Source organism: Hippichthys cyanospilos, chromosome 13 (assembly GCF_059441005.1).
Source record: "Hippichthys cyanospilos isolate Australia breed blue-spotted pipefish chromosome 13, RoL_Hcya_1.0, whole genome shotgun sequence".
Classification (NCBI taxonomy): domain Eukaryota; kingdom Metazoa; phylum Chordata; class Actinopteri; order Syngnathiformes; family Syngnathidae; genus Hippichthys; species Hippichthys cyanospilos.
In genome coordinates this window covers 7,695,021-7,708,843 of record NC_142381.1, presented here as the reverse complement: position 1 = coordinate 7,708,843, position 13,823 = coordinate 7,695,021, and the positions used below count along the sequence as shown (strand labels likewise).

Below are 13,823 nucleotides of genomic sequence, written 5' to 3'. Positions count from 1 at the left end.
AACTGATGCACTCTCCTAAAAATAAAATATTTAGGAATTATTATTGAATCTTTATTTCCAACTTCTCAAAAAATTACTGTTGCACTTGTTCAATTTGTTCATTGGCTAAAGACAAATCTTTGATTGTCAAATGATGTTATATTGTCTGTGTATGAAGACAATAAAATAGCAACATTTTTGCACAAAAATAATGGGCAGTTTGCAGAGAAGGTTACTTTCTTTTCCTGCCAGATGGGACAAGCTTTGCCTCCTCGCTCCCGACTTGATTCCAGCCGGGATGACAGCTGATGAGGTCTTTGGCGGAGAATTAGCTAGCCACTCAAAGGCTTTAGCGCTGATCCTCTGGGTCACACCACGGATCTGCTGCAGGGACAAAGTTACACTGCTTTTTACAAGGATTTAGGCTGATTTAAAAATCACAATAGAGAAAGGGTGGGAGCGCGGGGGTCCTAATGCATAAACACACCAACCAGAATCTGAACCTGGAAGCTGTCCTGAAACTTGTGTCTCCTGAGGGAAAGCTGAGGAGTTTTAGAGACTTATCAATGAGCTACAACAGTAGATCTTGCCTTCATGTCCATTAGGGGAAGAAATTATTCATTGGCTGCAGAAGCTTCTACTGTCCAGTGGATGGCGACAGTGCTTTTGTGTTTGCGGCAACGTTCCACCTTCAAAAGGGGGGATATATGGAAATTGGTTTGGTTGGGACCAGCATTAGCTTCAAATAAAAATGTACAGAATCCTTTGCTAAGTGCAACAGTTGAGGAGCAAGACCCACCACAAATAGCATGAATCCATCAGTGATAATGTTCTCGCTTTAAGTAAAGCGAGCAAGACCCGAAAAGAATAACATGAATCCGATCCGTTTTTGGTTTAAAACAGTATTAACTTTTTTTACATAGAATTATATAAAAAAAATATGGAAAAAGGTGAATCTGTGTCGTCCACATTGCCGAAATAGCACAGGGGCAAATAGATAAATAAAAAATCCGAATAGTGTCACTTCAAACAGTGTGCAGTGTGAACCTAGCCTTTGTTTATCTGAGTGGGTGACGAAATGTTCAAAAGCGCTGAGCAAAAAAAAAAATAAAAAAAAAAAATACCCCAATTTAAAATGACAACGAAATGGAATAATGAGAACGAGATATTTTTTGGTTAGCAAAATCAAGCTTTTAATAGTGTCACTTTTTATACATGAACTTTCACAATTAGAAATTAAGTACACTTTATAAAGTGCCTTTTACCATTGGAACTTGAGAGGGAGCTGTTGTCAAACACTATGGATTTATAATATAGAATTCAAACTTTACACACAATGGCATTTGTACTTCTGATGTTTAGTCCTTTAAAGACCAAATAGAAAACTAAAATAAGCAGTATGTTAAGTTTTGCATGGTTTCTTCAATCTCAATACAGTGCAAGAGCACAAGACACTCCATCTTTAAGATAGTCTTAAGTCAGTGCAAGAGATTTAACAATTTGCATGATTGCTTATTTCCCTTTTGTAAACATACATCCCCACCAAACTTGTATTTTAATCCCTTCATTTTGTACTTTACAGATTCAAAACCAACCGTATTTATTATTTTTTTTTTTTTTAAACATAAAAAGCAGCACCAATCAATTTGTAAGTAATGTAACGGTCATTTTGTGTGCTGATGTCTGCATTTTATTCCAATGATCAAATGACTGAACCAAAACCTGAGCAAATGTGGCAAGTAGTTGAGAAAAAGTTGAAAATTAACAACTTTTATTCATATTGACAGGTAAGAACGCTCACACACACACACAGACAAGACAAAAACAATTCTTCATATGCAGTACTGTTTGAAAAGTCAAGTAAACACACACCTGTGGCAGATTTTTTTGATTTTGTGATAAGACTACTTGAAGAGGAACTTTTGTTTAAACATCGGCTTGCAATGGCTTCATCACGGTGGTCCACCTATCATCCCGCCATGAGTCCAACTTTTTCAGTCTACCCTTTCTTTGTTTGTGTTTTCTACTCAGTCTTTTTTACAGCAGTGGGTGTTTTGGTCTTGCCCATGTAGGCCCCCCAAAAGAACTGCACAAAGAGCACGAAGTAGCTGAGGTACATGAGCGATGACCACACAATGTTATGCATGTGCGACGGGCACTCGTGGCCCTGCTGCATCCAGGAGTACACCAAATAGTTGACCACGCAGCCCATCAGCATCTGAGTGATCTGCGTCAGCGTGATGAACATGGCAAAGTTGCGTGACACCTTGAAGCCGGCCGCCCGCAGCGCGTAGTAAGAGTACATGACTGCGTGTACCAGGTAGTTCATAGTCATGAACCAACCCCCGCCGGCTACCATGTCCTTGTATGAATACCACGAGTAGAGTAGCACGGTGATGTGGTGGTACCAGTGCAAGAAGATCAGCTTCTGCTTCCTTAGCACAATGAACAGTGTGTCACCTGTAGACAAAGATAAAATAAAATAAAATTACAAACAAATTACATGGATTTGAGATTATAACCGGTTAAAAATAAGCCTGTTAGGAATTCAAAGCAGCGTTCATTAAAATACTGAAATTAAATTTTGTCGATGCGTTCAAATCCATTTGATTAAAACAAATAAAAGATTGGCTTTTTCATTTAAACCAGGAGCATCCAAACGTTTCTTCCAAAGGGGCACATTGACATCTTAATTATAAAGAGGGATGCGAACAAGTGGTACCTGAGTATGTATGCGCGACAGAAATCACAGATATGAAACATCGCATGCTTCCCTTTGCATGACAACAACTGAGCCTGAGCTGAACATGTTTTTTCAAAAAGTGACTCCAAGATGTGCCGCTACTTGACACACACTTAAAAGTGGTGCAAGATTTACCGCTCATGTCCTCAGCTCGCAGAGAAAACAAGTGCGTATGATACAGAGTCGAACATTTTCAGCCATCCTTTATTTAACAAGTATAAAAAGAGTGTGAATGTAGCGCAACTTATGGCTATCGAGATTTGTTTGTGATGAGAACCAGAGTTGTTTAAATCCCGATGATGCCAATCTCTAAGAAAAAAAAAAATATGTTAAGAGTTGACTTACCCAGTTCTGGCGCTTTGCTTAGCACAAATGCGTAAGCCCAGAATTTGCTGACTGGCCCATTATAAAAACTTTGGTCGCAAACTGACTGTTTGAGCCCTTTGGTCATGAGAATGTACATCATGTAACTTCCAGTGCGGACGGCGCCAAATATACTGTAGGGCATACAGAGAAAAAGAACAGCAGATATCACTGTTCTTTAAAGGTACTGTGAGCTGTGTTGAATGGCATTGCATTAAACTGGAAAGAATTGATGTTACTGGTTCTTCAGCCGATGACAGACACATTGTAGCAAGATACAGTTCTTCAGAAATCAAAACTGAATTTTTGTAAGTTGTAAAATACATTGTCAAGAGGTTCTGTATAGATTGACGAAAACCTCCACCAATTGAAAATGAGTATACAAACGTCACTCGATTCTTTGCCCCACCTAAAAACGGCGAGCGTGAGGGACCAGAGCACCAGAGGCTTCCGCAGCTCAAACTTCTCCCGCTGCTTCATAACATGTCGGCCACCAAGGATGCAGGCGGCGTAGAGGGCGGAAAAAAGGAAGGACTTCTTCCTGTATACGGCAAACACAAGCATGAAATGAATATTACATCAGCGGTCTACAACATACACTCCTTATACAAATACAATGGTGTACATATTTTCTGATTTCCTTTTGTGTTTTCGTTTTTTCAAATTTTTTTATGGGGTGGGGGTTCTACCACGTATCCGTATCATGGGGTGGTGATGGTGGTGGTGGTGGTGAAGTTCTCCCACTGATACGTAACAGTGACGAGAGGTAAAGTGCTTGCATCATCTCTGTATTGTTTATCTAACGAGACCGGATTGATGACCACGTAGACTGCCTCCACGGCTGAACTATTTTAAGCACATGGTTCCAACTGTGTCCAGATCCTTATCAATGGTGCCATTTTGGGTCAAATGGCTCGCAGGCACAGCGTTCTGATAAGCAGGTGGTAAGACTGCTCTACAGAAGGCCGACAGCAAGCTGCCAAAACCAAGGATTAAAGAGCAGGCTGGGGGAAAAAAAAAGGACTTATGTTAACAAACAAACGTGGAAAAGGCACGTGACGTAACTGTCATTTAGTTTCGATGACATAAAGTAAGAACATAACAATGTTCATATGGCAGCAACGCCAAGACAGGATTGCAGGGTGACATCATCGCTTCTGAATGCGCCTCAGAAAAATGGGGCGGGGTGGGGCTCAAGCGCCATTGTTATACTCTCCATTTCTAAGCAGATTCATGGTCACCTCCTAATATACTGTATCGTAGGGCTGCACGATTATGGGAAAAATAATAAACACGATTATATTGGCCAATATTTAAATCATGATTATTAATCACCATTATTCATCATGTTTGGTTTAATGTCTATTATAAAGAACAAGTGGGTGAAATAAACTAATGAAACATTAATTAAGGCACAGGAAGAATGAATGCTTCACGCTACAGCATTACATCTACTTTGTAAACAACTACAGTGCATCTCAGCCTCTGCTAAAATTAGCAATACTTCACGCTACAGCATTACATCTACTTTGTAAACAACTACAGTGCATCTCAGCCTCTGCTAAAATTAGCAATAGCATTGGTGTTTTCCTAGCATAAAAATTACGATGAGAATGAGCGGCTATAGAAAAAGAACCAAAATTTCATCCTTTCTCCAAAATGCCTAAAATATCGGGGGGCGGCGTATTTATTTGATTATACGATGGAACAATTGAAAGGCTAACTGATTTTAAAAAGCTTTACGAGTGACGTCCCTACATAACATTAGGCACGGGTGAAATCAATTTTTTGATTGACATTTTTGTTATGGACAATTTTAAAATTATTAAGATCGAGTTTGTCCTCCCCCGGCGTATATTGCCTTCATAGACTTCCGTAACTTCTGCCTCCATTCTCTTTACTCGACACACACACACCAATCAATTGGCTAGCACAACATGGCTACGGCAAAGAGAGTGAAGCACCAGCCCCCCCAATAGGATTTGCATTGTTAGCGTTTTGGAAGTGGTTTGGGTTTGCTCCGACAGACATGGAACAAATAACACCATGCAGGAACGTTTGTTTAAAGCCCGTTGCAACAAAAGGCAGACACACAACAAAGTTAGTTAAGTTACTCAGTTCTGCAACTAACACCGACCCGAGAGGTAAATTGTCATACTTTGTGAAGGGGAACAAGACCGCAGCAAACAACAATCACTTGCTAAAAAGCAGCTTACTGTAGGAGAGATATTTACACAAGAAAGCATGTTTGATAAGAAAGGGGAACGATGGAGAGCAATGACTAAAGCGGTTGGTTGTGTTACAAAATCGCTAGAGATTAAGCACACATATCTACAATGGTCAAGACTGGGGAGGAATTCTTAGCTGTAAAATGAATCAAAGCTAGAGGTAGTGGGCAGGTTGGTCTTCCTTGTAATGTATTTAAAAAGAAAAAAAAGGGGGGGAGGCAAATACCTCCGGTCATGCCGCACCTTACCCTAAGCAATATAAGTCGCAATGTTTATCTTCTACAAGTTGAAAAAAGGTTTAAATTTTTACTTTATTAAGCTTTATTTTTTCTACAAAAGTATGTCATTCAAGGCAGACATTTTGCACTTTTATTCTAAGAGGGAGTTATGTATGATAAAAGCTGTTTTGAATTTGTGTTGTATTTTTTCTTTAAAAAAATAAATAAAATAACCTAAAAAAATGTGAACGTGAAAAAAAAAAAAAAGGTCCTATTGCCCAGCCCTATCTATCAACTAACTATTAAAGCCTATTCTCTTGTTGAGGGGCTCAATACGACCATAGACTATGGATGGAAATTTGAACACCTGGCAGTGACAACATCCTTACTTTTTCAAATCAATGACCAACGTAACAAAATCCTCTTTCTGTAATTTAATTATTGTGATGCTGTGATATTGTTTGCTCAGAATCAGATACCGTTCCATGACCATCTGGGGCGGAATCTGCATTTTTTTGTTGGATACCACGAGTTAATAATGTGAACAATGTACATACAAGTTAGGTTTTTCTGCTTTTGTCTTCCCTATCAAGGAGGAGGCGAAGCACAATGACTACAATACTGTGGCATGACGAAGAGCCGCAAGAGGTGGCAGGCATGAGAGCCGGAAGCATGCGTGTGTAATCTAATTAGCAAAGCACCTATAGTCATGATTACATCATGCAAGTAAAAGTGCAAAATGACCTGACGAAGCAGGTCACGAAAAAGGAATTAGGTAGTAGGTGAGGAATATCATTTGGGCTGATTATGTCAACGTACTTTAACCTCTTAGAGATCAAATGCTTACGAATCCTGACAGAACCTCATATTCTCTAACACTTTGGAGTTACTAAAGGGTATGTTCAGACAACAATCCTTTCAAGAAAATCTTATACATATGATCGGGCTAAAACAGTTAATACATATCTTTATTAATGTTTCACAACTGAGCATCATCCATCTGCCAAAGAATCCTGGGTCTGATTGTGGCTCTTTTGAATCCTTTTTATGACGTAATGTTTGGAGTCCTAAAAATTGTGCAGTAAAAAGGACAAATCAAGTCCAAGAGTAAAAAAGCATTTCCAAGACGTGAGCAAAAATCAACTACTGATATGAACAAATGTCAAAGTAAATATACAGTATGTATATGGCCCAAAGCTTGATGATAGGGAAGAATCTTTTTCGTCCTTAAGGTAAACTTTGAGACAAAAACAGAAAATAAGTGCAATTACCTAAAAATGACTGCAGATGGAGACAAAACAACACAAATACAGCCAACCCCCTAAGGTCATGACAGCTGTTTTTCACATGGCCAAGTGAAAAAAACGTAAGGCAGGGACTCTGTAACCCGGGGGTCCACTGTATTGCTTTTAATCTGCAACTCCACTCTGTATTTCCTGTTTACAACCGCCATTGGTAATTTAGCTCTTAGCGTTGTTTGTGTTAATAAACGTTATTACCTTCTTGGTTTCAGAAAATAATGAACAACATTTGAGTCCATCCTAGCTCACAAGCAGGGGAATTGGGATGACATTTATTTTGTGTTAGGAATTCATCAAGCGCTTTAAAGAATTTGTCACGCGCTTTGATTTTTGATAGTTCAGGTATATCTTACTCTGAAAATATGTCTTTTTAATCTGGAAGGTCACGTTGCATTTCCGTTCCCTGTTTTTACCTTGCCAAAAGTGATCGCCTGTCTCACGTGACATTGTGTCTCGTCGCACAGAACACGCTGTCCACGTAGTCAATCTGAACCAAGCATTTATTTATTTTACCAAACCACATAGAGCCACAACATGATGAAAGTTGTGCATGCGGATGCAGAGCCGCAGGTTGCCGACCACTGTTCTAGGGGCTCACAACTGAGTGAGGTTTTTCACAGTAGCTTATGATATACTTACGTGCCCTTTAGAGCAGGGTTTCTCAAAGTTTCCCTTCGATCAACACAACAGATTCAAATGATCAAGTTTGTTTCAGGATCCTACAAAGTTTGCTGATGCACTGATCATTTGAATTAAGTGGATTGGGCGAAAGGATACAATGGAAACAGGCTGGATTGTGTTGCCATAGCAATGCATGGAAGAGGCATTGGATTTTGGGGATGTAGACCTGCCCTCTCTGCTGCAGAGTGCCAATGCAAGGATGGATTTTGTTATCGTGACAACTGTGGGCAGAGCTAAGTGGATGGACAAAGTTTACACGCCCCTCTTAACATAAGAACAAAAAACATTTTTCTGATAAGAAAAATGCCGATATGCATCAAAATGGAAAATACCTGCCCCGATAAAAGGCCGGGCCAAAAATCGTCCTTTCCCAATTGTCAACAAAGCACAATAACATTCTAATTTGGAGGACGTTAACATGAACAACCACATTATCTTACTTGCTTGTTTTAAATTCTCATATAATTCTACTGAGCTGCACAGGCTTTTCATTATCTTTTTTTTTTTTTTATTTTAATCACAAACTGTGAGAAGACTTTTTCATATTTACTGAAGGTGTTGGCTTCTTTGTTCAGCAAGAGTCTAAGTAAATTGCAAACATTATTAGACAGTAAAAGCTTGAACTATATATTAATTGTTACAAAAGTAGCAGAATTAATTGATAGCATAATCAATGACAGATAATTCGTTAGCCCAAAATAAAGCCAAAAAGGCGTAGCATACAATCATCAAACAATTTGGTGCCCCTGTGCTCCTCCCCTGAAGGATTGATGTGAAAGCTAAAACGGGTGCAGCACTCCAGGCTTCATTCCTAAAGAGCTGGCCCACATCTAACAAGCCAAGCGAGAAGGCCGGCAGCCCAGCTTGTGGTCATAGAGGTTGAAGCAGTCGAGATTGATCAATGTCATTTTAATGGCAACAGCACCAGCAGGCTCACATTAATGGATACAACTCTCTGGAATTACATTAACAGAACGTTTCCTTGTCTCCAGTGTTAGGTTTGGATTTGGTAGACAGCTCTAATGCCGTTCCATCCTTTGGTAGTGTGAACCTGCAACATGACTAGGCAAAATTCTGCATTTAAAGAGGTGTTATGGAAACATTACTTTTTACCATTATAGTGGTACAGTCCCTTACGAACGCCTCTCGTTACAAAAAAAAAAAAATGCAGGTTATGAAACACCTCTGCAAAATATATTGTCTCTCGTTGCAAAAGAAAATTTAGGGTACGAAAGACGACATTGTTGGCGTATAATAATGAGACAGACACTAGCGCTTCTCTAACAAGACTTGTATAATACATCACAACCAGCGATGTCTGTTAGTTTTTTATATTTTCATAATTAATTAGTATTATTCATTGAACGAGTTTGAGCATTTTGGGGGTCTTGGAACATTTACATATTAAAAGTAGCTCTACTTGCAAAATATTCACCTTGCGAAATGATTTCTGGAACCAATTAATTTCATAAGTAGAGGTACCACATTTTTTATATGGATTTGAATATAAAATGACCCTGCAAATTGCCCCACTTCAGTACTCTAAGGTTAAAATGTTGTCATTTATTTTTCAAGCCCACTTTTGAGGCCTTGTGAGCTTTTACTAGAGGAATAAACCATGCAGCCATTGATCTAGAATGAACACACAGTACCATTGTCATTTACTTGGCTTTATTTGATTGATAGGTTGGTTCGTGGAATTTTGGTTCATGGAAATGGGGATGTGGAAAAATGTAGCACCATAAATAGTCAAAATTCTTCAACGGTTGTTTGAATAGCTATGTACCGTCACACCATGCTGCAACACACAAATTGAACACGCTTCTTGCGTCATTTTTCTGACACAAACTGTACCAGCATACTTTGAACTCAAAGTCTGTCAAACATGTATGGCTGTTATTGTCATTTTATGGCATTTTGGCGAAAACAATAGCCATCAAAAACAAAAAACAAAAACAAAAAGTCAACATTGAAGATTGAGATTCGAGTGACAATTGAGGTTTACAGTTGTTCATAATTCTTATTTTGTGTTTTGAAGGGGCAAAAAATAACAAACATCCAAGTGGGTTTCTTTACTAAAAGACATTAATTTTACAGATGCCGTAAAAAAAAAACAACCAAATCATCCTCTTTGTCTTTAATCCTCCAGTCCTTTAATGGCCTTGATGAACCAGTAAGCGCTTATGTAAACTGACATTAAAGATAAGGGCGCAGAAAATGACGTCTGTGAGACTGTCCTTTAATCTATAGACAAAGTAAACGCTATGCGTGGAACGATCTTATCAAGATAAAGTCACGTACATGTGAACTATGAACTAATTTAGCGTCGCCGACTGGCTGTTTTCTCGATACCCAAATTGAACAAAACAAGGATTTCCTGTATTAGAGTCTATAAGTATCTTCCATTATCTGTTCCTGTAAAATTACTTTGTGAGAAGCACTTACCAGCCATTGACAATACTCTTTGATAAAAATTTTTACCTGGTTGTGCTGGTTAGGCTGCAGAGATAAGATTTCATGGCCTATTGTTACTCATGCTGATGAAGACATTTTTTTCACTTCCCTGCTTCCTTTCCTCTTTAGTTTTCTGTAAGACCCTCGCACTTTCCCTTGAAGGACCATGTGGGTGACATCTACTTCAAGATTGAAGTCTGCAAAGCAGAACAGCAATGTGATTGGCTACTGCTCTGTCAGCAGACATCAGTAGAGGCCTCTGATTGGTGCTTTCTTAGTACCAGGGGACGGCAGGCTCGCTGCTGTGACCCATGCGGCCTCATGCATATACTTGAACATGTGATATGTGATTCATTTTCATGGTTACGTTTATGTTGTGAAACTTGAAAAGATCAATGACACACTACAATGCTGGGTCATTTATGCCTGCTGTGTTTAGCAGAAAGAACTACAAAGGCTGTACATTAAAAATTGGCATCGGAGGCGTAACATTGAATGAGTCCTACTACGTTTTAAAAATATGCGGTTTTAATTAGACTGAGCTTCACAGCTCCGCCAGGCTACAAAATGTGCCGCATTTAGCCTAGTTGAAATCGTTAATTCACTCCATTTTAAGCTAGGCTTGGTCTACCCTGGACACGGTAGGACATGATGACCTTAACAGCATCATCATGGTGTCTGATGCCTGGTGAAAGAGAAGGGCGGAAGATGTGGAAAGTGAAATCACAGAAGAATCAAGGGCATCAGACGGCGGGTTTGTACGTGCGGCTGCAACGCCACAGCGGTTAGATTTGATTTGTTTGGGGGGCGTTGCGGTACAGGATTCGAAGCGTTTAACGCGGAAAGGTTGCACTCAGGCTTACCAGTTCTCCTGCATCCATCGAATGGCCTCCTCTTCGTTGAACTGCCTTTCGAACTCGTACTCTTGGAGGGCTAACACCGACATGCTGGCGGCGTCTGGGAGGCGAGCTCGGGCTTCAATCTTCAGGGTGGGGAAAAAAGGGGTCGTGGTGGTGCTCGCAGAAATAGTAGTAGTAGGAGGACTGGAGGTCTAGTTCAGTAGCAGCCCGTCACTCACATCGCCCTCCCCGCCGTCGGGACGTCGCGCTCACGTAGGAGCGAATGTCGAGATTACTGATGCACTGACTGGAATGTGAACGCAGCTTCTCTTCCTCCTTTACCCGCCGGCCGGCCTTCCTCGCTGTAGCCACGCCCTCCATTTGGTGAATTCTCACGGGTCCTAGTGCCGGCAAATTATTTATTTTTATGTATGTATGTATGTATGTATGTATGTATGTATGTATGTATGTATGTATGTATGTATGTATGTATGTATGTACGTATGTACGTATGTATGTATGTATGTATGTATGTATGTATGTATGTATGTATGTGTGTATGTATGTATGTGTGTGTGTGTGTGTGTGTGTGTATGTATGTATGTGTATATATGTATGTATGTATGTATGTATGTATGTATGTATGTATGTATGTATGTATGTATGTATGCATGTATGTATGTATGTATGGAACGAAGAGGTTTTTTTTTCTGTTTTCTGTTATGCGGCCCTTTTCTTGAATTTTAGCAGAGTGAAGAAGGTGCTGATGTTTTTCCATTGCAGCATAAACAGCTGGAGAAGTTTTGAAAGTGAAACATGTGCTGATACAGTTTCCCTCATAAAAACTAAATACGAATGTCATCACCTGATGGAATTCGTCAACATTTTGTCAGCATCCTTTCTAGTTGTGACAAGTTACTAGCTGATGGCTCATGCAAATGATTAAACTCATAAACACTGCGACTATCATCATTTGCACAAATCTGAGTCTACCAGTTTCGTCATCAGCCCATTGATGCAGAATCTTGGTGTTCATGAAGCACAGAAACTTTGACCCAAAAATAATTGAAGGAGCAAATTGAATATTACAACAAACGTTAAAATACACAAAAAAAATCTGACTTTTATCAGAAATGCTCAAGTGACCAGTTGCCATGCTTGTGCTAACTAGCTTGCTGATCGCGAGTGACAGTGACCCATTCTCTTGAGATTTTTTTTCAAATGTTTTCTGTTGTGGATACAATTACGTGGGTGCCACCCAGTGTCCAAAATGAGACACTACAGCGCCATTTAATTCTGTTCAGTTTTTTGCAGTTCAGTACACTCCTTGCAATGAACTTGTCCATTCAAATGTTTTGATTGGGGTATTTTCCTTCCACTGGATATTTGTGTTTCATTGTATTATTTGTTTATTTATTTCAAATTCATCTTATATATGTTCAAAATATGTATTTTATGAACAAATGGAAAACAAGATCTTAGAATTTTCCATTAATTTCATGCAACTTAAGGAAAAATACAATGTTGTAGTTTTTACTTCATTTTTATTTTTTATAGATTTTTTGTACATACATACATACATACATACATACATACATACATACATACATACATACATACATACATACACACATACATAAATATTATTTTAGATGTATTTCTGGCTGAATTTTGATGCCACTCCATAGCTAAAGCACCAATATTGAGTTGGTGCTTTTACAGTATTTATGTAAGACATTTCAGTCAACCCAATGAGAGATATAGCCATCACAAAATTAAATAAATAATTTTAAACTAAGAGTTACTTTGAAACTCCCGATAAATCCAAAGCAAACTGAGACAAACACAGTGCAACAAGGACATTTAGTTGATTTCAAATAATGTATTTACTTTAGTAAAAAAAAATGTTTGTCACGGCATCCAAACTGTTAGTGCACAGTGTGCACCAAAACACTGCTATCTAGCATCCATAATACATTCTGTAGCACATTGACCTGTCTGACAAATGCCCTTTGTCCTCCCAACCCCAAACAAATTGGATTTATAATGTATAGTTTACATTACAACGCATCTTATAGCATATGTGCCATGTCTGATCTTGTGTGTAATATGTGCCAATAAGGCCCAGGTGACAATATTGTTTTAAGCAAAAGGGCAGCAGCTGCTGTCACAGAGTGGTGGCCCGGAAAGTGCCAATCAGACCTATTGCTTTAGAGACGATGAAAAACACCACATGGCCGTGACCTTTCCCGCTTCATTAACTTTGGCGATGCCTCATAAAAGTGAGGAGAATACACCTGCCTTGGCCGCGACAAGAGCGGACAACCTCCTCCTCCATCCCCCTTTGTGTCCCCTTCTTCTGTTCTTTTATTACTTAGATATGACAGTCAAAGATGACACATCTACTGGAGGCCTATCAAACGCACTGGTCATAATATTAGCTGTACCCCACAGTCAAATCAAATGAGATCTAATCCTATACTAGGTACGAGTGCAATTCTAATATTTATTATTGTGGTTGTAGTTTGCAGTGGTATATGTTTCCCCTACCAGTAACCATACATTTGTACTACTTCCTTACACAGAATGTTACCAAAATTACAGAAAAACCTCCAAATACAAATATTTGGTCTAAAACTTCACCCAGATTTTCTGGAATAAAAAAAAAAAAACTGCCATACACATTCTTGGAGCAAAGTATTACATCGTTTTGTACACCATTTAAAAGGCATACAACAGTTTTGTGTCTATTAATTAGGTCTACTCAGAACGTTAGCACCATCTGCTGGTTAATATGCGTGATGTGTCCCAAAACTTTCCGTTCAACGCAAAAAAAACGTAGAGTGGAACAGCCTAGAGGGGGAAAGCTAGAGGGGTCTGAAAATCGCTGAAACGAAATAGTTACGTATGTATCACTGTCTACCTTTCAATCCATTATACATTCAAAATAATCTAACGCTAGCATTGCAAGTCTACCTTTCCCTAGAAAATGATAATGAAGCCTGATCCTGTCTTAA

General features: G+C 39.1%; 1 protein-coding gene across 1 annotated transcript; it reads right to left on the bottom strand.

Moving 5' to 3' along the window:
• Positions 1–1,733: 1,733 nt before the first annotated feature.
• Positions 1,734–11,161, bottom strand: elovl6 (ELOVL fatty acid elongase 6). Its single transcript, XM_088431867.1, has 4 exons — positions 10,831–11,161; positions 3,495–3,626; positions 3,068–3,219; positions 1,734–2,439 (listed from the first exon to the last, which is right to left on the bottom strand). The coding sequence occupies exons 1-4, from the start codon at positions 10,911–10,913 to the stop codon at positions 2,003–2,005; spliced, it is 804 nt and encodes a 267-aa protein (XP_088287993.1). The 5' UTR covers positions 10,914–11,161; the 3' UTR covers positions 1,734–2,002.
• Between the last annotated feature and the right edge of the window lie 2,662 nt (positions 11,162–13,823).

Bases quoted from the DNA above. Each gene is read 5' to 3' on its own strand.
- elovl6 (XM_088431867.1), bottom strand. From the start codon at position 10,913: ATGTCGGTGTTAGCCCTCCAAGAGTACGAGTTCGAAAGGCAGTTCAAC. The intron at 3,220-3,494 runs GTGGGGCAAAGA...TATGCCCTACAG, and splicing joins CTCACGCTCGCCGTTTTTAG to TATATTTGGCGCCGTCCGCA. The intron at 2,440-3,067 runs GTAAGTCAACTC...CTTTGTCTACAG, and splicing joins AAGCAAAGCGCCAGAACTGG to GTGACACACTGTTCATTGTG.